This window comes from Callospermophilus lateralis, chromosome 4 (assembly GCF_048772815.1).
Source record: "Callospermophilus lateralis isolate mCalLat2 chromosome 4, mCalLat2.hap1, whole genome shotgun sequence".
NCBI lineage: Eukaryota > Metazoa > Chordata > Mammalia > Rodentia > Sciuridae > Callospermophilus > Callospermophilus lateralis.
In genome coordinates this window covers 90,610,653-90,638,264 of record NC_135308.1, presented here as the reverse complement: position 1 = coordinate 90,638,264, position 27,612 = coordinate 90,610,653, and the positions used below count along the sequence as shown (strand labels likewise).

The window sequence follows — 27,612 nt, the reverse complement described above, 5'->3', positions numbered from 1 at the left end:
AAGTATCATTATTATGTAAATATTTTTAGTTCTGTATTTTAAATGTGTATCCTAAATATTTCCCTAGGGTTGTAAACTGAAGCTATACCAAGATACCTCCTGAGACACCAATGGAACTAGAATGAAGTTGCCATTTTCCATGTGTTGCATGCCTCGAGAGTTCTAGGTGTAATGCTGTAGAAATCTCTAGTTTGCAAAAAGCCATGTATAGTCAGACATACCATCAAATCCTAAATTTTTAAATTTGATTTCTATTAGTTTGTTTTCACCTTAAGAAGTTGACTATCTTCTGTTACGTTAACCATGGTCATAACTCATTATTTCAGTTTAACTTTGTGGATTTAAGTAGTTCCTGAATTTGGTCTTTAATTTAGCTTCATTTTGGCAAATTCTCCTTGGTATCCTGTGTTGATTTAGGAATAATGAAAAATTACAGGGAGTGAAAGAATGAGCAAGTGAGAACAGAACATATTCAAAGTGTTGTAATATTTTTTTCTTAACTAATATGTTTTTTCATCATTTTTAATGGCATACCTGAAATCATTTGCCTTCTGTTACTTTTCACTTTAAAGTAAATTTTGAATTTCAGAAGGAAAGTGGATAGTAAAATTAAACTAATTGATTTCCTTTTTTTTTTTTTTTTTTTTTTTAGAAAAAGGGACGGCTATTTTTAACAGTCATGTCTTGTGTGCATACATGCTTTCTTGATTTCTGTGTATTGGTTATGATCATCTGTTAGCAATGTCATACCACAGATTAGGAGGAAGACGGCTTTTAATGTGGTGGTTAGTTGGCCAGAGCAGAGATGTGAGATTAAATGAAAAAGAAAAGGAAATTGTTCATGGTAACAACAGAGTTTTCAATAAAAACATGAAAGAAAAGAAGTACAAGGAAAGTTGAGTGGCTTATCCTTCAATAGGTATAAATTCTTACCTTGGTGTCTTGTCCTCTTTCCAAAATATGGGGACTGTTTTCTCAGTCCTCACAGAACTCTTAACACTCTAGGTGGAGGCATAGGAATTCCAGGGCTAAAATGACTTCCAGAATCAGTAAACATAATGACAGTGGGTAATAATCCTCTTCAAAAAAAATGAGCTCTACTATTTCATGAGCAGTAATGATGCAGTTCTTTTTTGGCCCTTCCTTCCAGAAATTTCCTTCACTTTCTGCACAACCTGTAGGAGGTCTACAAGCCTCATCTCCTCATGTCTAGAATGGAGCCTCTCTCCTTTCTCCCTGCTACTATTTCTGCTTTGCACCAGGACACCTTCTCCTGTAATGCTGAACTCAGGCTTTAAAATGTCACTCTTACTATCTTAGTCCTCTATCAAGCATTTCCGTGGCGCTGTATTATACACTGCACCAAAGACAAAGTCTTTGCCTCTTCTCAAGGCCTTCCGAATGTGATGATCGAATTAATTGCTCATTATTCATTGAATGTCTAACAGCATTGCCAAGGAAATTTTGCTGGTTTTTTTTTTTGTATATGTTCATTCTAGCCCCTGTTTGTATGTTCTTGTTCTTATCTCCTTTGCTGAGTTAAAATAGATTCTGCCTCATTCAAGAGGATTGGACTAATTTTAGTGCTGATATAGTTCCTTCTTCCTTTTCTATTTTTCTTAAAATCACACTCAGCATCAGTATCACTTGGTTAACACTTATCATATCCTTTTGCTTCATGCATATCAGTTTATACACACACATGCGTGCATATATATGCTATGTTATAGAATCCTTGAAAACAGGAACCAGTTTCTTAAAACTACAAGATTCATACATAATATGTTGAGCATATTACCTACTTTTTCACTTACTGGTTTTCTTTTTTCTCTTTAACAATATATAATCTGTAGTCTCTTAATAGGAGAATTTTCAAAATTAAGAAATACTGACTGCTTTTTCTGTTGATATAAAAGACACTAATAGGTTAACTAGCATTTTATGAAATAATATGTATTAGATACTTAGCACTATTTAATACATAAAATATCTAGTATCCATATTTTGTGGGTAGTCCCTCTTTTAAAAATATTTCTAGTTATAGATGGACACAATACCTTTATTTTATTGATTTATTTTTATGTGATGCTGAGGATGGAACCCAGTGACTCACACATGCTAGGCAAGTACTCTACCACTGAGCTATAACCCCAGACCCATCAATCTTTATTATAAATAAAAACTAAATTTTTTTTGTCAAGAGACTATAGACAAATATTGATTTGGGAAAAATTACTTAGAAAATTGTGGTGCCTATCAATAGTGAATATAGTACCTTGTCCTTAAGACTTGAATTCACATAGGTATGTATACATGCACAGTCTTTTTCTAAATGAAACACTAATTGTGCTATTAGGATATTAATCAGTATATGTTTATAAATGGATTTGTGTGTGCATATTCATCTGTCATATGTAAAATTATAGATTCAAGAAACATTTAAAACTTTGGTGGAATTTCCCAAAGCATTATGTTTAAAATCAAAAGAATTTGCCATAAAACTGAAATAACAGATTCTGGTGCAATTAAATTCAGGCCAGTATTTTTACTTGTGATACACTTTGGGTCAGGCCATTAAAAAATGAATTTATCATTTGGATTAGAAATAGTTTTAGAAAAGATTATGATTTTGTTATAGATGTCCATATTAAAATCACATGTATCTTCTCAAGCCTTCTCAAGTTTTTAATTCAATCCCATGACTTGAATTAAAAACTGTCTTGTGCTGGGGTTGTGGCTCAAGTGGTAGAGTGCTGACCTAGCAGGTGTGAGGTACTGGGTTCGATCCTCAGCACCACATAAAAATAAAGTAAAGATATTGTATCCACCTAAAACTAAAAAATAAATATATTTTTTTAAAAAAAACTGTCCAACTGGGGCTGGGGTTGTGGCTTAGTGGTAGAGTGCTTGCCTGGCACTTGTGAGGCACTGGGTTTGATCCTCAGCACCACATAAATGTAAAAATAAATAAAATAAAAGTATTGTGTCCACCTACAACTAAAAAATTTATTTAAAAAACTGTCAAACTAAACAAGATTAGTCATTTTTAAGTTTATATATTAATGTTTATTAATATTTGTTTGCTACTGGTTCATTTATTTTGTAATTTGAATGTGCTTTTTGGCACATACTACATAGCAATCTCAAAAGTTTGAGAAGTGTCTGAGTTAGTCCATTCAGGGAAAGTAAAGTCAAATGATTTTACTGGATTCATACGACTTTGTTATAATAAGTGTAGCCCCCCTTGTTCTTGAACTTGCTTTTCTGGCTAAAGTGTCCTGGGGGGAAGAAAATTCAGCATTTCACGAAATAGCATTTGCTAAGGCTTCTATGAAGGGAGAGTATTATTAAGTGACTATGAAAATTAGCATTCTGTACTTGGAAGTACAATAGTTAAACATTAGACTCCATTCCTGAAAAGTTTTATCTTATAAGACACTTATAAGTGTCTTTTGCTGGGAAACAGTAAAGCCATTCACATTGGCCATGAACTCAGAATAATTTTTCTACAACAGTTATTTGCCTCGCCAGTAAAATTATTTTTTGTTGTTTAAATTCATTGAGATGGTAGTCTCCTCTGTTTTGATTTGGTGTACCTTGGTCCCATTTTTCTGTCTATCTTTTCTGCCATCACTACTTCAGCCTCAGACACCTGCTTTGGGCACTTCTTGCTTGAAAACAGCATTAAGACTCACTTGTTTCACAAGCCTCACCATGCTCTTATGGTAAAGACATGATAGTTTTCTTCTTATTCTCTCTTTCTCCAAAACTATCTGCAGTCTTGGGTAATAGGGCTCCCAACACAAATTCACTTCACAGGACCATGTCATCTAGTTTGGTTCTCTCAACCCTTCCTGCTGTAGGGATGAAAAGAATCCCTTTTCTGCTTATCATAAAAATTTATGGTTAACACAAGACAGGTTAGCAAGAGAAAATATATCACATTTATTTGAACATAGTTTAACATCACACACACAACAGCCTTCTGATTAAAGAGTCAAAGACCCAGAGTGAGCTACCTATTTTCATGCTTAAGTTCAATGTACCATGGGCAGATGTACAGAAATATGATTAAACAACAAAAAAATATGATTGTGCAAGTAATATGCTAAGGGGTTGGGGGAAACCCAGCAAGGCCTGTCTGTTTAAATCAGTTTGGGCCTCTCTGTTGTATGCCTTCTTTCCAAATATGGGGTAGAGTCCTATCTGGAATGGAGGGTCTTATGACCTACAAAGTTGATCAGAGAATTTTCTTATTGCCAATTCTTCACAGAAAGACAGGGGAAAGTTAGAGTAATATTTGTAATTTTTTTTTCTCTAATTTTGGGGAAAAGTGGTTTTGGTTTTTATGGTCCACATAGAGGAAGAGGAATTCTACTTTTCAAGGCCTATCTTGGAGAAAATGAGGAACAAAAGGCAAGAGGACAAGAAAAGGTCAAAAGTTTTGCTTCTGAACTTGGCTGCTTCTGAGACCCTCACTTTGGGTTTCATCTTCTGAGCCTCAGCACTACTAAAGGAGGGGACTTTACCAATCTGATTATATCAATTCTCTGCTCATTTAACATAGTTCTCTTGTTTCATTTAACCTTGTTTTCTTGTGTTCACCTTCCTATATTAATATCCAAAACTCTTTTTTTAGAAAATATAAAAAACTGGAAGAAAATTTATTCTTTCCTATATATGCATTTAAAATGGGCATGTTAAATATATTCACTATTTAATGAATTTCATTTAAAATAAATATAGTAAGGTCACATATAAACTGAATTTAGAGTATAGTCAATGGGAAAGGCAGAATTGTGCTTGGAAATACCTGAGGAACTTGTCACTGGGAGATCAGAGTGCCACAGTCATTTGGTCAGTTCATCAAAGCACTGTAACATGTTGCCGATTCTTTGGTTGAGCCTTAAATGAAGTTGTTGGCTTATGTTTCATTCTGTTAAAAAGCAAATGCCTTAAACATGAAACCTACTGTTGGTATGGAAAGATGCTTAAACAGTGAGAGGCTTACAGGAACTGGGACCAGCTGAGAGAATAGCAGTCACAAATCTGGTGTCATGTGTCACCTCACTCAGCCCAAGCTTATTGAGAGCACTGACAGCAGAATTCTCTACCTTACTTAGCTTGCTAGTTTTTAACTTTTTAAAATTTATTTTTCAAAGTTGAATTTCAATGAGTAAAATGTTTATATAATGTGACTAACTCTCCAGTATAGGAATCTTTTTGCTTAATTTACCCCAAAAAATGCACATGCAAATATAAGTTTAATGTAAGTGTAATTAGAAGTTATGTATGGTTTTGTGTCTCTGTGTTTACAGAAATTTGAGGCAGAGGCTGATATTGTGGTCATTGATTGTGGCTCCCTGATATAATCAGTGTATTCAGAAAGAGACTGAATTCATTCAAAATTAGAAAAAAAATGAGCCCAGGATTATTTAAGAGGATAAGGAAATTATATAGCTATTAGTTTCTAGTAACTTCAAATGTTCTGATTACATTTTCTCTTAGTAAATTTAATTATATATAACAAGAATAGCCCTACCTATATTCACAGTATAACTCCTTCGATGTATAGTATACATGGACTATAATTGATAAACTTGTATAAAATTAATCATATTATACTCTAATTATGGGAAATTCAATGAATGTTCTTTCTGCCTATAAAAAATTTTCTACCCATTCCAAATAATGCATAACCTTGGGATGCCTTAAATAAAGAAGAGCTCTGAGCTCTAAGAATTTGGTAGAATGTTCATATATTCATGCAGTCAGCGAATATCTGATGTGTCTGATATATTCCAGGGCCGGCTTTATGGAGTGGAAGTACACAGTAAAAAAATGTGGGTTAGTTGCCACTTCTCCTAAAGTTAATATTCTAGTGAAAAGGAAGAGAAAATAAATAAATTAATAAATATGATGATTTCATATTTCAAGTAAAAATCATGTAAAAAGTAAAGGAAATTGGATAGAAATTAGGGGAGGGTTGTTTTGCTTCAGATGGTGTGTCAAAGAGGCATTTGTTGGTTAAACAGGTTAAGATGTGAATTACAGAAGTAATTCCACAAGTCTTGAGTTTTTTAGAGAAAATTGCCCCAAACATAGACAGGAAGGGAAAGCACAGAGTAGTAATGGTGAATCTGGCAAAGTGGTAGAATAGAAAGATGGGTACCGTGGCTATTGCATGATGGAGGAATCACATAAGGAGACCCTGGAGAAGAAATGGAGGCCAAGGCTTGTAGAATGATGTAGGCCTTGGTAAGAGTTTTGGAGTTCATTCTAAGCCCACATCATTAGGGTGGCTGGAGAACTGAGACCATCACTGACAGCTTAGAATGGTACTGCATTATATGCACTTAATACTTCTTGATATGTTACCCATACTTATTGTTAATGGGCTAGGTCACTTGGTATAGTTACTGGTTAGGAGAGCAGTCTATAAAATACAGCAGACAAGAATTTGAATCTTGGCTTATTTCCTCACTAGGAAATTATTTAATGATTTAATCTTTCTAAGCCTCAGTTTCCTTTCTAAAAAAGATGTTAATAATAGTACCTGCCTCATAAGTTTGGTTTTGAATTTTGAATGAGATAATTATATGAATGGGAGCATTATGTGTGTTGTGATAAATAGTAAATATTAATAAATATTAATGATTGTAATATCCTATACAAAATAGGGGAAATGGAGCAATTCCAATATAGCTCCAAGATGTGCAGTATCTATGCTATTTAGAGCATTTGTTTAATTGACTTGGGTTACAGTTGTCTCTTTGGTCTTTTAATTTCCATAATTTGTTGAGCTCCATGGGTTTGTAATGCCTAGTATGGATGTAGAATCAGTTATAGTGTTTATAGAATTTGAGGCAGAGACTACTGTGGTCATACACAAAAGGATATAAGTACTTGAATTTTGCATATTTTAAAAGAGCATAAGTGAGGAAATCTATCCTGTAAAGTTGGGGATTCAGATTAAAGATGTTATCACAGAAAAAAATCTCTTTTTACTCATTAAATATGTATTCATGCAAACTTTATGGTAGATTTTCTTTACATTTCTCCAGTTAACCAGAATAATATTACAGAAGCATTTTTTTCCAGAGGAAATGACCCAGAGAACAAGACTCTGTGAAATAGAGGACTTTTCAATGCAGAATTTGTCTCTTGGTTAGGGTGATAGAATGTGAAGAACTTCTCATTTGCCTTTACTTCCTCTCTCTGCTATGCTGATGCTGTTAGGATATAATCATAATCAGAGTCAAACCTTAAAAATTCACCATGACTTTTAATTGAACCAATTATTTACATTTATATCTATCTATCTATGTGTGTGTGTGTGTGTATATATATATATATATATATATATATATATATATATATATATATATTTAAAATAACTTTCAAAAATTTAGAACAAAATAATGGACCAAATGGGAGTATTTTGAAGTTATAATGGTGGGGTAAAGCAAGAAAAAAATACAAATATTATTTTTCAGGGTCAGTCTTTCATATTATTCCAAAACATGATTAAAACACTAGATAAATATTCTGGATAATTTCATTTATAATTCTAGCAAAAATATGTAAAAATATTTTCATTTTTTATTATCTTCCCCCCGACCCTTTATTGCCCATTTCCCTGCCATTGTCCAGTTGTAGGACCTAGATCCAAATTGTTTGGTTTAGAAAACATTTTAGACCCACACATCACTCTTCAAGTCACTGGTTCTAGTGACTTGAGTCACAGAGTTGCTCTGCTTACAATTAGAGCCACAGGAAGAGGCAGCGTGGAGATGCTGCTGCAGTGGGGAAGATGGTCAGAGCCACTGTTCTCGAGGAAGCACTCACTATGTCAGACACATTTTATTCTTTGGCTGTTCCTGTATGGCTTTCTCTTTCTCTTTTTTGCTTTATTTTTGTAAGGCAACCATACTTCATAATCTTTCTTTTTTAAATGAACACATGGAGATCCTCGTTTAATACCTTGCCTTAGTTCCCTTGTTAATAAAGAACAGCACCAAGATTCAAGTGGTTCTGACCAACTCTGACATCTTTCTCCCCCAGGACTATGCTACCTCTGATAAAGTATTGAACCTGATTCAGTCAGCCACCTGCGAATGTCATCCTTATTGCAGTCTATTAGCATTTTGAAGCTTCACATTGCATTTTTGTTTTAATATTGGCATCTTTCTATCTCTAAAACCTCTCAGTGTATGCAAACTCATATTTCCTTCTTTTTAAATATCAGCAACAATTTCTAATAGTAAATGTCCTAGTACCAATGAGAGGGATATATAGTCTTTTTATTTACAACTTGTCTTTTCTTTAGAACGGACTTCATTTTGCTCTTCATACCATCTTTTGATTTGGTACTCAAATTACGCCTAGTGACAGATGAAGGTCAAGAAATTAGAAGTGCTTATTTTTTTTAGGTCTAACATAATGCTTTAGTCAGCTTTTTCTCTGCTGTGACTAAAAGATCTGACCAGAGCTATTGTAAAGGACAAAAAGCTTATTTAGGGGCTCCAGGTTTCGAGGTCTCAATCCATAGTGCAGACTCCGTTCCTCAGGGCTCGAGATGAGGCTACACATCATGGAGGAAGAGTATGACAGAGGGAAGCAGCTCACATAATGATCAGAGAGCAGAGAAAGAGATCTCCACTTGCCAGATACAAATGTTTACCCCAAAGCCATGCCCCAATGCCCCACCTCCTCCAGCCTCACCCAACCTAACTTCAGTTCCCACTCAGTTAATCCTATTAGGTGAGTGATTCACTGATTGGGTTAAGTTTCTCATGACCCAATCACTTCTTCTGTAAACCTTCTTGCATTGTCTGTCATGTGAGATTTGGGGGATACCTTACATCTAAACCATAACACATAACAAAACTAGACTTCCAACTTCTAGCTAGAATTCATGATGACATAAAGAAAGACCATGGTAGAATTCAGAATTTTAGGTATTTATATCAAACTTATGAGCTGCACAGAAAATATTATACCCATTTATTAGAATAGTGTACTGCTACTTTGGCGTTGTAAATAACTAAGCATAGTGTATGCTCAATAAATAAATGCCTAATATTATTAGTAGTAATTCCATGCAAACATGTAAAATTTTTGCTGATATTGATTTTCTTGAAAAAGCAGGCATTTACTATTATTTCTACCACTATCTGAGCTTCTTGAGATTTGACTATTTAGCCATAAAGTACTTTCTTTAAAAGAATTATTAATGCATGTCAATTGTTCATATTAATAGGGTTTAATGTGATTTTTCCATACATACATATAGCATGCATGGATCAAATGCAGCCTCTCTTTTTCCAGCCCCACTTCTGCCCACCCTTCCCAATCTCTAATAGTTGCTATACTACTTTCTAATTGACATATTTTAGTTTTGACATATACTTGTTTTTTTCTTTCTGTGTGTGGCTTATTTCACTTTACATAATGTCCTCCGGGTCCTTCCATGTTTAGCAAATGACAGGATTCCTCTGTTTCAAAGGTTCACTATGTGTGTGTGTGTCTGTGTGCATACACATATGCATGTAATCTTTTCTTTAACCATTAATCTACTGATGGACAGAGAGGTTGTCGAATACCTTCACTGTTGTGAATAATGTTGCAAAAATTATGAGAGTGCAGATGTCTTTATGATATGGTAAGTTCATTTCCTTTGGATATGTAAAGGGGAATGCTGGGTCATGTGATAGTTAAATTTTTAATTTCTTCAGTAACCTCCATATTATTTTCTCTAATGGCTGCACCAGTCTGTATTTCCAGCAACAATGTACAAGGGATCTTTTCTCCACACCCTTTACAACACTTTTTATCTCTTGTCTGTTTTGATAATGGCTAGGTATCTCATAGTGATTTTATTTTGTATTTCCCTGGTGATAAGTTATGTTGAGCACTTTTTCATGTACCTGCTGGTAATTTTTATCTCATCTTTGGAAAAATGTTGAATTAAGTTCTTTGCCCATTTCTTAATATGTTTTTATATATTTTCTTGCTATTGAGTTGGATGAGTTATTTATAAATCTTGGAAGTTCTTTTTAAATCTTATCTGATATATGGCTTGCAAATATGTTTTCCATTCTGCAGGTTTCCAGTTCATTTTTTCAACTGTTTCCCTTCCTTTATTTCTTTTTTTTGTTTGCTTAATTTTTTTTTAGTTGTAGATGGACACAATACCTTTATTTACTTATTTATTTTTGTAGTGCTGAGGATTGAACCCAGTGTCTCACATGTGCTAAGCGAGCACTCTACCGCTGAACTATAACCACAGCCTCCCAAATTGCTTCTCCTTTTTAAAAAATAAATTTAATTTTTTTTTTAGTTGTAGATGGACAAATTATTTTATTTTATTTATTTATTTTTATGTTCTGGTGAGGACCAAACCCCCAGTGCCTCACATACAGCTCTCTACCATTGAGTTCCCCCAACTGCTTCCTTTTCTATGAAAACAACAACAACAACAACAAAACACCTTCATTTTGACATAGTTCCATTTATTATTGTTCTTTTGTAGTCTGAGATTTCACTGTGATATCTAAAATATATATATATATATATATATATATATTATAAAGTACAATGGAAAGGAACTTTTTGCTGGTTTCTTTGAATAGTTTTCTGGTTTTAGGTCTTTTATTCATTTTGAGTTGATATTTGTGTTTCAGAGAAGAGTTTAATGTTATTCTTTTGCTCATAGCAATACAGTTTCTGCAGCACAATTATTGAGGATAATGTTGCATATTTTCCATGCAGTATTGCATTGATTGTCAAATATTAGTTTGGATTTATTTTGAGTTTTTTATTCAGTTATATTAGTCTATGAATCTATTTTTATTTCAATACCATACCATTTTGATTGCTGTAGTTTTGTAATATAACCTTAAATTGAGAAGTTTGATGCCTCCAACTTTTTTTTTTTTTCAGGATTGCTTTGGTCATTTAGGTTTTTTGGGGGGAGTGGGGTGTGGTTTTTTTGGTGTGTGTGTATATGTGTGGGTGTGGTTCCATCAAATTTTTTAAAGATTTTTTAAAGTATTTCTATAAAGACTATCCAGGGGGTTTTTGATAGAGATTGTTATGAATCTCTATATTACCTTAGGTGGTGTGAACATTTTAACAATATTATTTTTTCCCATTCATGAGCATGAAATACATTTCCACTCATTTGTGTCCTCTTAAATTTCTTTCTTCAACATCTTCCATTTTTTAGTGTCCAGGTCAGAAATCTCTATTATTGATTGTTAAGATAAATATCCCTGGTGGAGAAGATAAAATTCTGTGTAAAACACATGTTAACACCAGGCATGGAATGAAAACGAAGGGCCAAAGATCAAGATATCAAAAACTGCCAACTCCTTCATATCTACTTGATATTTCTACCATTTCCCTTCCTTTGTTTATTGAGTCAGAAGGTACTCATTCAAGAACTTCAGTTTTGTGGATATTTAGGAAAAGTACTTGAAATTCCATTTCTATTTCTTTTTTTTTCCCATCCTATCTACTTTGTATAAAAGTAGGCATTTAAATATGCTGGGAGAAATTGTAGGTCCTCTTGAGCTTTGAGAGAGAGATTCATTTTGGCAGACAGAAAGGCACAGGTTTGGATGGATTTATACCAGCTCCTCAAATTTGGGTGCTACTGTGAACTGCCAAACTTCAGAATGTTCACATTTTTTTTTTATATACCAAGGTGGGTTTAAACAGCCTATTAGTATAAGGAGTACTTTGGAAAACAGTTGACATTTAGCTACTGTTCTTTCATGTGCTGTTTTGTAGTCTTGACAGAAACTTGGTTTAACTTGCAGAAAGAAAGTGAAAGACAGAGAAAGGTATCTATACGAAATGCCCTGGGGAAAAGCAGTGCCCCTGTAAGGCAACGTTTAGGCATTGAGTGTGACACTGTATTAACCTTTTTAATGGATGTATGTAATAAAGTGACATGTAAATGGAGCACAAGGGGAGATATGACACTTTATCTGGAAAAGGATGAAACAGTTGGTTGAATACTGGGCCATTATAGCAGTTTGCAAACCTTGGATAAACTCAGTCAGCGGTTGTATAATTGGTTATTCAATCCCGACCCTTGTTCACAGCTCAAAGCCAGGAACACTGAGACCTGTTGCCAATTTGAGTGAATATAGTGACTGTACTCGGCCGGGGCCTAACATTGGAGCCAGGCCTTTTCCTGTGGGCTGGTTTCCACCATGTCTGGGACTGGCTCAGTGACAGTGGGCCTTTTGTTGTGAAAGGCTGGCTGGTACTCCCCTCCTTTGCAAAATGTGTAACAGCTACACAAATATAAGAAAATAGGAAAAGGGACTTACTGTAGCCTTTCTCTTAGTAAGTTAATGTGGAGTTATTAGTTTTCCTTTCTAACTTCCCTCCCTTTTGGAGGGGAAAGTCTGAGTTAAGTAAACTTAAATAATGATATAAAAGCTGCTTCTAGATAAGAATTGAACCTTAGTATTCCCTGATTAGAATATGATACGTTTGGAGAAATTTATAGTAATTTGATTCACAAAAATGGATTTCCAAGTGAGGTAGTTTTACTTTTTTCTTTTTCTCCTGTGAAAGTTCATGTACTGGAAAGACTGTTTTTACAGAATATCTTCATGAAGACTGAAAGTCATAGCATGTTTATAAACCTGTTATGTATTTAACTTTATGAAACAAAAGCACCCCACCTTCTCTGCCTAAACACATTGGATAGAGGCCAACAGACTAACCACTTACTGTTTCTAGTCTAGTAAAATTGGAGAAATAAATCAGTGAAGATTTTGATTTGAATTTGTGGGATAAAAAAAAAAAATGCCCAGTTCTCTTACAGTGTCCAATTCATAAAGGAATCTTGAACAAGCTTGTAGTATTTGCCGGGTAGGTGCTGCTTACTGATAGGATGACAGTTCCCAGCTGCAGTCAATTATGCTTCCATTATTTCTGTTGTTTAAACATGCCTAAGAATACCGGTTCAGAGAATTTCACAAAATGTCTAAGTTTCAAAACAAAGTAAAGAGCATGTTAATAACAAAAAAAAAAATACATTCTGAAATGAGAATTATTTCTGAGGTTTTTAATAATCTCTTTGCCACCCCCATCCCCTCCCTGATTCTACCTTACACACCCAGCATTTATAAAGTCTCACACACACAGCACATAGTGTTTGATTTAATGCAAGGGTTGCAATTCAATCACAGGCTGCTGAGGTCATATAATATAAGTGGCTACAGTACTTTTTGGCACACTTATAGCCTTGATAATTCAGGGGTTTATTTTTGTTAATTGAGTAGTCTCCTGCTGCGGTTGCGGGGAGCTACTATGTCAGTAAAAATAATTTGGGGGCTGGAAGGTGGTGGTCTGTGGGGAGAGGAGGAGACTTTCTGCAGTGGGCAAGGAAAAGGCAAGAGGTATTTCTGAAATCATGAGAGCACAAAGGAAGAAGCAGCAAATTGATTTTGAATAGAAACTTAATCATTGAAAAAGGACTGGCTATTGTGTGGCAAACATAAAAACAGAGGGAGCATTTAACTTGAAATATATGAGAAAAAGTACTATAGGAACTCCAACAGAGGCCTTTAATGGAAAATACACCCAGCCATCTCATTACAAGTACATCCCTGGGAGCCAAGTGTTATGAGCATTAGTAAGAAGGTGGTATTATAAAAAATTGATTATAATCAAGCTTAATGTATTTAGGCTTAATAAATGTATTGTATGGCAGTGGTGAGTACCATGGCATCACAGAGACCTCTTAGCTGTGGCTTGTTCATCAGGATTGTGTTTCGTCATGTTGATCTTCAGAGGCCTTTCCTTCCTGGTGGGAAAATAGGAATTTATATCTGCAAGGAGAAGATCACAGAGTTGTCCAGCGGCCCCTATTAACCCCAGAAAATACAATACAGCAGATACCTTATCATCTTAATCTCCCAAATATTTTTTCTGGTTTATTTTATAATGCAATATTGTATATAACAAACAGATGTCTCCCCTAGGTCACTGTTTGTAATTTAGTAAATTGTAGGTGTCCAACTGGAGAGCCTTGAGCTGCTGGTGAAAGAATGAATGCTTGAGATGCCTCATTAATTTAATGTAGGTAAGAGGCTGGTGGGCTTAAAGGATTTGGTAGTAGCCCCATAGAGAACTACCTAAATGTAATTCACATAGTGTGGAATAAACTTTTTTCCCTTCTCATTTTTTCCCCTCCATGCTGTGAAATCTCACTGATCATTATTTTGTAGGCACTATTTGTGTCACAACACAACAGAAAGGCTGAAATATGTATGAAAATAAGAGTTTCAATTAAACTCAAATCAAATCTTTTTTTTTTTTAAGGTGCTGGTTTTTAGTTTTTATACAGCTTTGTTTGGCATGGAACTCTTCACATTTTCGGAATTTGGCTTTGCTGCTTTATAATTTCAGCAAGTGCTGCGCTATAAGCCGAATGGTTTGCTGAGAGAAAAAAAAAAGAGAAATAAATAACTCAAGGTTTACATCTAGAATTATGGGATGAAATAATAAATTGACACCTACTGTAAAATGGGAAAACCTGCTAGATTATGTATGTATTTAATGTAATTTATACATCTTGAAAACACTCTTGTGAAGAATTTAATCCTGTCATTATATAAAGTAATTTCTCTTTTGTTCTTTGGTAGCTACCATGGAACAATGATGTTTTTCTTTCTTTCTTTAGAAATGGAATACTTCCTTTCTTTATTTTTAATCTCATAAGTGATATATTTTAAGTAGATACCACATTTTTCAGTGTCAACTCCTATCAAGTAAAAAGATTAATTTTGATGATTGCAAATGTATTGCAATGACTTGCAATTTTTAGTTTACCAAATCTTTTGCATTAAATTATTTATCTAGTCAGCTTGGGGATTTGTCTTAGTGGTAGAGCATTTGCCTAAAATGTGTGAGGTTCTGGGCTCAATCCCCAGCATCAAAGAAACAAAATAAAATAAAAATTAAGCTTTGTGCAATTTAGTTTATGAGCAGCTACTACACTTGGAATTATTTATTTGGGATGTTTGTAATTAACTGAAGAAATCAGGTCCTATTATTGGAATACTTTGTAAGAATGATTCAAAATATAGTTTCATAATTTATATTAATTATTAGCCATGTTTTATGTGACTCTTCCTCCTAGCATTACAAGAATTATTCCAACTTAGTTAAGGACACTAAAGTCATTTTGAAACCTTCATATTCATTCTGGTGTTCAGTAGGGGTGGGAGATCTAATGTCCTGTAACAGAGACCCTGCAGGAGAAAACACTTTGACTCTCTGTGAGAACTGTGATAGCAGGTTCATAAGGGTTTTCATAGCCCTCAGAGAAAACCCCCAGAGGTGTAAACACCTTTGAGTTTCTAACATGTGCAACGCAGACTTTCGGGGCTTTAAAATAGACCATTCCCAAGTTTGTAAAAGCTTGCTCTCTGACCCCCAGGTCAGAAAATTGGGTGGTCTTCATTTTTACTGGATCCTACCCATCCTTTTGAAATGAAATACTGATCTATACCTTAATTTTTAAACTGCTGATAATTCACTATATTTTATCAAAATCCCTGTATTGTTTTAAATGGGCTTTATTTTAATTTATTTTTTGTCTTTTAAACAATTTCGTTCTTTTAAAGCAGAGACTCATTAGGAAAGCAAAGAATCTTAGAGTGTGCAGAGCAACTTTTGAGTCCTTCCCACCACTACCTGCTTTTTTTTTTTTTTCTTAGATATCTTTCATGGGAGGAGTTGAGATCAAATTATATGGCTCATATAAATATTATATGTCAATTACACTGAATTTGTGTTAATGTCAAAGAGATCTAGGCCACATCTACAGATCAGCATCTGTATCACTTTATTACATGCATGAGCATCAAGCTGTTCAAGGCTTACTCCTGGAAAGCAAAAATAGGAGCAAGAAGGAACATTCAGCAGTTCCCTTTCTCTTCCCTACACCTTCCTCCCCACTATGCGATTATTCTCAAACACTATGTGCCACGGTTTCCTCTCATTAGATCTGAGACATGAGTCTATGGAGGTTACCAACCAATTTTTTTTTTAACAGTATATGAAGAATAAGCAGTAAAAATGTTGCTAATTATACAAATCCCCGTTAACTCTGTTCAAGGTAAAGACTCAGTATTTTATTTTCTAGTATAACATACTTTCCAGTATAAATAATTTGTGGTCCTGCTATGCCCTTAAAGGCTTTACACAGAGAATTCTCCAAATGAGAAGTCCTTTATCTCATCCATTCTTCTCTGATTCACCAGATTGCTTGTAACATTGTTCCACCATTCTCCTTCGGACTTGCCCCCAGTTCAGTTCAGTTCTCAGCGTTTCAGAGATGATGCCCTTGTCAGTTGGTAGACACCTCAGGAATTCCTCTTTTCTCTTTGTCATTTACATAGGCACATATATACCTCTTACACGTGTAATACATTATGTTGTAGAATATATGTTGCACATGATTCATGAGCCCTTATTTCAAAATCTTAAACAAAATTTTGATTACTATATACCAGTAAATCAGCATCTTCATTTTTTCTATGTAATAGCATTTATATATATTTAGATATAAATATATATAGCATATATATGTACATAAGTATGTATGTGTGTATATATATATATATATATATATATATATATATATATATATATATATATATATATATATAAAATTCCATATTACTTTATGGAACTGCTACCCTAGTAGCATTTGTGGGAAAAAAAATCTATCCACACATTCATTTACTATCCTTTCCTATATTAATTCAAGCAAGGCATTATCTCTAATTTTGATTCAATAAATGAGAGATGAAGAGAGCAACTCAGTGACACTGTGGCTATTTGAGTTGAAGGTTTTAGAGTCTGGACACAATCTAGACTCTTCCCACAAAATGATTGGTCTCTTGAGGAGTAAAGGCTCTCAGTCTCAGTGCCTATCCCAGCATTACAGAAGATGGTTAGGTCAATGAATGAATAAATGGAAAGGGTACGATACTTTCTGATTTGATGTGTGTATGCACATGTGCCTGTTGTATGTGAATTATGCAAAATAAAGAAAATGGCAGTATCCATATGTGGTATATATTGCATCTATTTTTAGAGTACTTTGATAGCTTTCATAGTGCATTATGCTATTAAAGAAAATTTAATAGTTTTGTACAATCATTCTATCGTACAAAATTATATAAATGGATCAATAAATTTTACATGTCTAATTTTACATTGGCTACCTATATATTTAAATTAAAAAACTTTGGTAACACACAAAAGGTTAAAAAATTGGCTTTTACTATTTATCCATATTTTGATCTTTTTAAAATTTGGGGGTCTTTTTTATATTCTTTATCTTGTTCCTTCTTAAATGAAAATATATTTAAAAAACACAGGTTAGGTTTTTGTTATTCTGTGGTTCTGTACTCTTGGAAGACATAGCATAACTAACTACAGGTCACATTGTGATTAGATTATGTATAAACTCGTGAATGTGAAATGCCATTTTAGAAATAAAACTATTGTATTTTCTCATCTAAAATTACTCTACAAATGACACAATCCAAAATTCATGAAAAGGTTATGAGAGACCAAATATAACAAGTTGTTAAGGCAGATGGACTACTTTGGTTGAGAAGGCTATGTGCAAATTTTGATATATGATTTCAAGCAAATCAGAGAATATTTTTCTCGGATTTTAAATCCGATTGTATTATTAGAACATAAAAAATATAATTTGAATTACAACTAGCTTTTCAGCTCAACCGTTCTATTACCTGCATATCACGAACTCTGATTTATCATATGAATCATGTCAGTTTTTATTGTTCCTATCTTTTCAGGCATCTGGCAGGCTGAGATTGCGATTTGTGTTCACATATGTTGTGATAGAGAAGATTCAGGATGTGTAGTGGTTTAGCATCAGGCTGTATGCGCTTTAATTCTCACTTCCAGTGGTAAAACATTCTGTCATATTTTTAAAGTATTGGACTTCTTATTCTAATGTATGTTAAGTGCTTTTCTATTTCTATGCTTTTTGTATCTCCTTTCTCTTTTCTACCATCCAATTTTACAATTTTGAACGAACAAAAAATTCTACGGAGTATCTTTAATTTTCATTTTTAGCATCTTCTTGATATGTATTTAAATGATTATGTGTGTGTACTCTTTGTGGTAGAGTAGTTGTATCATTTATAACATAAAAACATTTCCATTAATTCTCATTTTAGATATGTCAATAGGGATGTGTAACTTATTTAGAACTATGTGTTGTCATCTTTTGATTTACAAATTGGCTACTAAGGATGCATTATCAACAACTTTCCTCCAAATTTTTTTCCTTCAAGTTGCTTTTGCTTTTCTTTCCTATCCCTCTTTCCTTAGTAACCCTCTTGCTTCCTCCTCCTCTCCACTTTCACTCTTTCATTGTAACATGGCTAGAACTTGATTCACATCTCTCCACCCACACATTGCTGACATCATAAATTATTTGGATCCAAATGGACAATATTCATTAGCTGTGCACTTTACTGAAAGAGCCTTACACAAGAGTGCTGCACTCTCCCATTTTTATTAAAAGTTAAAATGCTTTAGCTGTCAGGGGGGTTGGGGTGAGTTCGCCATGAGAGAGCACATGGCTACACTGCTAATAAATAAAAATAATAACTATTACTATTGGTTCAGTGGCCCTGGGAAGAGAGCACTACAAAGCTATTTGTTGTTCCCTTTCACTTGTCAAATGCACTGGCTTTTTAAAAGCTTTAGGTATCATTGAAGACCTAATAGAACATTTGGAAAGTTAGAAAGACAACTGATTTAAAAAAAAAAAAAAAAGCACAGATTAGTTTTTTGTTTGTTTGTTTTTGTGTGTGTTTGTATGTGTGCATCCATGAGCACACACTGTTCTGGGATATCCCGTGCAGTAACCCACAAGAGGATACCTTCCCTGTAGGTCATATTACAGCATCCCTTCATTTGTCACATCAGGAAGAAAACTAATAGCAGGTAATTATTGTAAAAAATGGATACAGGTGGAGCTATTGCCCATCAAAGAAACTTTTGATTTCTGGGTAGTTTTAAGGACAGGTGAAGTAAAACACATCTAGATATATTTTATTTGATTATTTTAAATAGCTCTCTGGAATTGTTGTGTACTAAGTAGGAGTTGTAATGTTGATTAACATTTTTAGATGTTTTGTATCCAGCATTGTTTTAAGTGCCTGCCATAAATAAATTCTCACAGCAAACATGAAATAAAGGCAGTTACGATTCTTTTTTTCTGGGGAGTAAATTGAACTATAGAGTTTAAATTACTTGTCAAAGATCACAAAACTACTAAGTGATGGAGTCAGGTTTTCTGACATTAAATTGTTTTTTTATATTTATTAGTAAAACATGAAGGAGATTTTGTATGTGAGGACTAACTCAGTGCAATTATTTGTTGAAATGGGTATCTTCAAATGACTGGTGATACTTTTGCTGGGATCTAATATTTGAAACATAAACAAAACAATGAGCTTTAGTCTAGACAAGAAATATAGTTACTTTTTGAGTGATGGAGTAGGTGAAATGATCATTTCTTCTATCAGTCACAAATTAATTCTATCTTTTCATGGAGATTTTTGAGTAGAAAATATAGAGCTGTCTTGTCAGGTGCAACCCCAGGGTTATTGGTCGGTAGCCCATATGCCATAGTGATGATGATATATTTAATCATGTGATGAAAAAATAGTCTTCTAAAATGTGGTACAATTTTGGGGGATGACAGAACAGGTGTGTTCCTTGTATGAGCTGGTATGATAAGAAAACTTAAGTAGTGACTAATGAATTAGGTATTGCATATCTCCCAAACTGATTGCACATTAAAGTTTTTATAACTTGAGTCAATCAAAGAATTTTTTTTCCCCTGTTACAAGCTCTTATTAACTTTCAAGTGGAAACAAACAAGTATTTTGGCAACACTAAAAACTAAAGTATTTCCAGAGCTTAGTTCCCTTCAGGATAATTACATATAAAAGTAAGGCTTATTGAAATCTTAATGCTTTGGAATTTCAGATGTGTTTCTGTTGTGTGGTGTGGTGTGTGTAATTTTTAAACATTTCCTGGAAGAACTTGACATTTCCAGTGGCAGACTAGCTACAGTGGTTGGTGAAGGAGACTCTTGTAGGGCCTTCTGGTCTACAGCGCACAAGTAACTTTCCAGAAATCTGAGTCTGTTACTTATGCGCATTGTTTAATATTTGCCCCCAATCATTGTGTTGATGTTATTGTCAACATGAATTGAATGTTTACTGATATGTCATTTCCTGTTTACCCCAATTTTCCTCTCAAAAATAATCTTATGATCCTGAACTGAATAATTAAAGAATAAGACATTGAATTGTAAATAGCTTTTTGAAGAAAATCATTTGGCTAAATAAACTAGCTCGCATTTATTCTTCACTTTCATGGTATGGTCAGATGAAAGCTTTCAGGAGTAGAAGACAGAGTTATCAGTTCCTAATTCCAGCAGAGATTATTGAGTTAATAGTACCTAATTATAACAGAATCACCTATCATATAATTACCAACTAAAACTAGAAGAGGTGAATAAAATGGAGCTAAATTTTCATTTTTCAGAGAGTTTGGTTCTTTATTAAAGAAATTTGTGATGGTCTGTGGGCTCAGCTCAGTGGCAGTGTGTGTACTTAACATGTTCATGGCCCTGGGTTTAATTCCCAGCACTGAAAAAAAAAGAAAGAAAAATTTTAAAAAAACATTGTGGTACTGGATTGTGATACATTGAAGAGAACACTCACTGAACAGGGAATTATGCTTCAAGTCCTGCCTTTATCTTTAAATAGACTTGTGATTTTGAGCAAGTTATTTAAACTTTCTAATTTATCATTTTCCAGTCTGTAAAATGAAGAGTTTGGTCTAGACCAGCTATTGGGCAAAATAGTCATTTCCAATGCTAATTGCCTTGGTAAAATATTTAAAGAATACTGTATAATCCATAACTCACTTAAAGATTGGCAATCTGTTAGCACCTAAAAAGATCTAATTCTTGTAGAAAAGAAATTCAAATTTGTTTAGTGTAAATTAGATTTACATGGCAATGGAATGTTTATTTTGTTTTAGTTTTAGTTTTACATAGCCAAACCATTTATGTTCTATTTATGTCGATAAATGTTTTAGTAAATTAATTTTATGATTTCGCTTATCTAAATGATATCTAAAGATCTTCATAGTTCTAAAATTCTGATTCTATTGCATGAATAATATACATATGCTTTTACTTCTTGACTTCAAAAAAGGTATTGGATATATAGCTATATTATTGTTCCTTCCAAATGACAACTCCCATTCCTAAATGCGCACACTATCACGTGTCTAGAATAACACAGCTTAGTTTAAGCTACAAAATTAAAGCAGAAACACTGATACATTTGGTATGAACTAACTCCTGGCACTTTTTTGAAAAGTCAAATATCCTACATACATATTTTTTGCTTGTTCGATTTTTCAATGAGCTCTGCCACAGCAGCTCAAGGGAGATTAGGGGGGAAAAAAACCCCTACATAAACACAAAGCAAAAACCTGAGCTTGTGTGTAAAGCTACTGCACTGGAGCGAATGTGGTTTAATTCTTGGCACTGGCAGCTTGTTGGAGAATTACAATATGTTGGCATGAGTCTCTAGGTCTCATTGTTCCAGATGAGGGAGTCAGTCTTAAGAGTGTTTGGCACTGAAGGGAAAACAGAGTGAGAGTTATAGGGAATGAACAGGCCCTAAAGAGGCAGGATGCTGTTGTAACAATGGCTGGCACAGTTGGGGGGCCAGTTCACTGGTGGGGATTGCCATAGGCATTGATGTGGAGAAGCATATGTGAGCAAAAGAATCAAGAGCAAGAAAGGAAAAGCAAGCAAATATATCAAAAGGGTCCTGGTGGCAGAAACAAAGTAATCTGATTCGACTCATCTTAATATTAATATGTTGGCTGATGAAGGATACCATTCATTTATATTCAATTTAGACTATTTAAAAAAAAAAACAAACATTTATTTTCTCCTTTTAAGTATACACATCTAACTTTTCCCTAAGACATCTTTGAATTAACAGGACCTGGTTGTGTATTCCATCTGTTCTACTTTCCAACTAGATGATGTGGAGCAGAGCACATTTCCCAGGCTTAGTTTCCTCATCGACAAAATGGATATAACTAGACATGCTACTGACAAGGGTATTGTACTGGGCAGCACTCTGCAAACTGAACCCTATGCAAAAAGGCAGTGATAATTGACTCTTACACTTATTTTAATATAGGGAGCCCTTGCTCCTATTTTGGAGATAATCATAAAACTTCAATGTTTGGAATAATGAACTCTCAAGAGAAAGGAATCTCAGGAAAATTTTTAAAAGTTTAAAAACACTACGCATTTTATTTGATATAAAAATAAAAGATCCATGGGGCTGGGGCTGTAGCTCAGTGGTAGTGCACTTGCCTCACATGTGTGGGGCACTGGGTTCGAACCTCAGCCACATAAAAATAAATTAATATTGTGTCCACCTACAAGTAAAAAAAAAATAGAAAAAAAAAAAGATCCAGAGTTTGAACACTTACAAACACCTGTGCTTGGGACTTATCAAATTCATAGTATAAAACACAATATCTATTTTTTTAAATCTCATTTTAGAAAATTGAATATTAATTAATAGATGACTGTTATCTCTTTTTACTCCATATATAATGAAGCAGCACTAGCACTTTACAAAATTGTGATAAATTTAACTTTATTTGATTCACACATTAACAAACAGGTGTATTGTAAATATTGGGACTTTGCCATTTGGTCTTTTACATTTCCAATTGTGAATTTTCTATGAGATATTTACTGTTTTTTTCAGAAGTTCGGCCATTGCTACATAGCCATTCATTGTGCTCATTATTGTGAGATAATTTCTTAGCATTTCTTTGGGAACCAACAATGGAAAAAAATTGACACTGTAGCCTTGATAGGACACTGGATGTGGATTCACTGAAGCTCTTTATTTTACAGAAATACAGACAGAAAGATAAAGTCATGTGCATAGGATCTCCCCACCCCCTAGGGCTAATTCCTCAGCTGGCCAGTGTCAAAGTCTTGGGGAGAGCCCAAGTTGTCTGACATGGAGGCCGATATTCCTTCCACTACATAAAGAAAACTGCTATTTCATTGTATATCTCTGTTATATGGTCATAGGTTTTCATTAAGTTGTGGAGAATTCTAAAGTGCAAAGTCCTATAGTTGAACTATATTCTGAAGATAATGAAAGTGTGAAAATCCTTGCCTTTAACCATAGCTGTCATACTGTGTTTACTTCATCCATTCAGTAGAGTTAATAACAATAGTTTTTGGTACTATTCATATATATATATATATATATATATATATATATATATATATATATATATATATATTTTTTTTTTTTTTTTTTTAATATATGAAATGAGGGAATGTGCATATGCAAAGATTTTGTGGTTCAGTCAGCTAAATTTAGCTTCTATATTGGGCAAGTCATGATATCTCCCTAAACTCTTGGTTTAAGAGGTGAAACAGAAGCATCAATATTTAATGCAGAGGATTATTGTGAGAAGTTTGAAATACCCTGTGTGAAGGATCTGGTGCACTGCTTAGCACTTAGTCTTGGAAATAGTAGGTTTCATTATCAGTTCGTTGTGGATTTGAGATAGGAATTTGTAGGCTAGAATACTTGGTTCAGGACCTTAAATCTTCCCATACGTTTTGTGAAAACTCAGACCAGTCATTTTTTCCTTTGGGTATCCTTTTTTTAACCTATAAAAAAGATACGACAGCACACTCGTAAGTCTTGAGTTGGTTGCTGTGATTAAATGAGAGAAAGACAGGTCAAAACATCTAGCATAGTTCCTGGCAGACAAGCTGTTCAATAACTGTATTTAAACCTGAATTTAATCCAAATTGCAAGTATTAGTGTCTTTATTCACCCACAGACAAGAAAACCCTGAGTCAGATATGTGTCTCATTTTATATTTTACAAATACCTTGGTCCTAAAGAAGTTATTCATTTTTCTGTACTGTGTACTAAAAGTCAGGTACTTGACAAAAGTGGCTCTGTACAGGAACCTCATATCTTTATGCTCGTTAATAAAGAGGCCAGGAATGTTCTGTAGGTCTCAGAAATCTAGCTGCTGTTTCTTTAACTCTGCAACTTAGACAGAAGACTTCTGTTTCTTTATGAGCACACTACAGTGAATATTTTGTCTAGCTGCAGGGGAAAAGCTTTGTCATGGACTTTACAGACAATAGCCTTAAAAGTAAAATGGTCTGCTTTTGGTGCAGGGAGGTTCAGGGGCCTATTGTTAGTGCACAATGGATTTCTATTGCTGCATTCCTGCTTTGCAAAGGTTTGTTAGCTTTTAATGACTGACAGTACTCAATTGCAAATACCATATTGGCTGTGCCCTGTTTATATGCTACTCAAGAATTTTTGTAGAGTGCTGGAAAAAAGAAACAGTGGTGTTTGTTTGACCTGCTCTGATAAGGTTTAAGAAATGATTTTGCTCGCAAAGTATATACTGGGAATGTAGAAAGGTTGAAAATCCTTGCAGAAGTATTTCCAAGTTACTTCTAAAGCTTCAGTGAACAGAAATATTGATTACAGTACAATGATATTTACTTTGTTACTCAGAATTACCATTATTATTTTTGAGGCAATATGATATAGAAGTAGGGATATTTCAAGAAAATGTAAAAGTAAATTCCTTAGGATCTTTTTTTTTTCTACCTTAAATGTGAAAAAATGGAAATTTTTGTCAAAAAGGGAAAAAAAATACTTTTCTACATTCCATAGGTGAAGCTGCACATAGTATTGGTGGTATGTGTGTATATATTTGCACCACATGTAAGAAGTATGTAAAACAGTCATCAGAGCTTTTCATCATTTCAATTTCCACCAATTATGAAATCTGGGGAAGAAGTATTCCATATTCTTTGCTCTGTGCAAACTCCATTCTTGTAGCTGGTGGTTGCAAGAGGGGACCCTGAACAAAGTAGTGGCACCAGCCAAAGATGATGATGAAGACTCCTTACAATGCCTTTTACTATGGGGAGAATTAACCAGTTTCTAATAATCTTACGGTCTCTAGGACAGAAGGTCCCTTTGATAAGTTAACATGTACTCCCTTTATGTTCCTCCTAGGGGGTAAACAAATGCCTGAGCAAACACAAATACACATAAACACCAATGTGGAGAATGGCAGTGCATGTCTTAGATCTAGATAATAAGTGTGGGTATTGTTATTTAGATGGAGCATACTGGGACACTTATCTTTTAGTACACTCCATTTTCTAACTGAAAGCAGTGCTAATAGTGGGATTGAAAGCCATTGTAATTGTGTACCCATCTAAATGCTGACAAGAATATACAATTACATTGTTTGGAACTGAGTTTAATGTTTGGGAGTTTTATTAGCATTTATATTTACTTATACATTAAAATCCAACACAAAAGGAGAGGTCAAAAACCATGTGATATATAGAAACAAATACCAGACTGAAGCTTAACCTTGCTTTCTAAAACGTGTGTCCTGTCCCAATACAGGGCATTTTAAAAGAGTGTGATACAAATCTGAAATACAAAAATAATAGGTTTCCATTATAGGCATTGCTCACTTCTCTAAATTTTGCACTCTTTTTAAAGCTTCTTTTATATCAACTTTTTTTTTTTTTTTTTTTTTTTTTAATGTTCGTGGCACTGGCAAATCTTACCACAGTGTGCTTCCACCACGCGATGTTAAACACATATTATAAAGTGGATGTAATTGTAAACACACAGAGGGATATAATTACATGTAGCAGATTTAAGAGCTAATTCTTTGCCTTTTTTTTTACTCTGCATTTTATCAACATAATTATTTTTTGACTGCAGACTAACACCCTGAAATTGACAAGCATCCATTATAGCAAGAATTTGCTCACCAAATTGAAAAACAATGAACTGCAGGTTTATATGTACCCATTGTCATCAAGAATTAGTATGGCTTTGTTCCGCAAGAGGAAAAAGCTAATGATTTTGAAACAGCAGGTGACAAAACACATCCCTTTTTTTTCCTCCCCTGTTATCAGTTTGTTGATGAAGTCATTATGAACTGGGGCCAGGACAGGGATGGCCTTATTTTTAGCAGATAGCTATTTAACTGAGCCCCATTGTAAAGACAGTTATGTTGATTTGCTTACATTTTTTTTTTTTCCTTTATTTAGAAACCCCCAGTATTGAAAAGCTACTCTCAAAGGACTGGAAAGACAAGCTTCTTGCAATGGGATCAGGGAACTTTGGCGAAATAAAAGGTAATATGTGTATAATTATTTTGACCCAAACTGTACAGAAATGAAGCTGATATTAAGGAATATTAATAGTGATAAAGTACATCTTCCTCCACCCCCTTCTTTGCCATGCATTTTCTGTGTTAGATCTTTCTAGCTCAAAGGGGAATGTTATCAGTGTTCTTATTTCTCTTTGATAGTGCCTTTAGTGGTAGGTTGTTTTTAATAGAATAACCCCATTATATATTTAACATGCTTAAGCTCTCCTTATTTTTTTTTTAAACTTGAGTGATTTGTTTCATAAACTGGACTATACCTACAGCAAGGTTAAAGGATATATCTTATAGCATGATTTTATACATTCTATATATTGAAAGTATGCATGCACATGTTTTGCATTTGAAACCAGAAATGATGAATGGAATGGGGATGGCAAAATACAAAGTTGTTTTGCATTATAAGGCCAATATTTTTGCTTTTGTTTTATTTGAAACAGCAATTATACACAAGGTAGAAAGATTCTTTATGGACTATGGAAGATACCAAATATCCATATTTTAATAAATTTCCACTAACACCAAGAGGAGAAGATTTAATTTCTTTATATAGAAATAGAAGGAAATGATCCTTTCAATGAATTTCAAAGCATATTTTCTCACAACCTGATAGACAAGCTATAGTTTCCTGCTCTTTGCCAACAGGACACTTAACCAAATCTAATTTCTAAAGTAGGATTAATTTTGAGAAAGTCAAGATAGTTGATCATCTATATATTTATTTGGTACTGGGGATTGAACTCAGGGGCACCCGACCACTGAGAAACATCCCCAGCCCTATTTTGTATTTTATTTAGAAACAGGGTCTCACTGAGTTGCTTAGTGCCTCGCCATTGCTGAAGCTGGCATTGAACTTCTGATCCTCCTTTCTCAGCCTCCCAAATTGCTGGGATTACAGCTGTGCACCACCGTGCCTGGATAATCATCAATATTAATATATTTAGTTACATATCGTTGTGTATTTTTTGGTAGATGTTGAATATATACTTAGAAATTCACAAGATTTATGTTAACATGCATGACAAAATATGTGTGTAAATGACTTTTTTTGCATGTGTGCATCTGTGCGTGTACTCTCCACCAGAGGGGCAGTTGTCTCTTTAGTGCTCTACCACATTCAAGTGTCTTGGAGAAGGACAGCTCATGCCTTCTCAAGACTTTGGCCTACAAGATGTTCATATCTGGATACTTGGAAACTTTCAGAAAATA

The 27,612-nt window shown here is 34.1% G+C and overlaps 1 protein-coding gene across 12 annotated transcripts in view; it reads left to right on the top strand.

Annotated features, from left to right (window-relative positions):
* Sox5 (SRY-box transcription factor 5) overlaps nt 1-27,612 on the top strand; it is a 967,314-nt gene that overhangs the window by 728,147 nt on the left and 211,555 nt on the right. For all 12 annotated transcript variants that reach the window (XM_076854205.1, XM_076854204.1, XM_076854203.1 and 9 more), the window contains one exon: nt 26,285-26,371. In XM_076854205.1, coding sequence (XP_076710320.1) covers nt 26,285-26,371 — 87 coding nt within the window. The remainder of the gene's footprint in view (nt 1-26,284; nt 26,372-27,612) is intronic.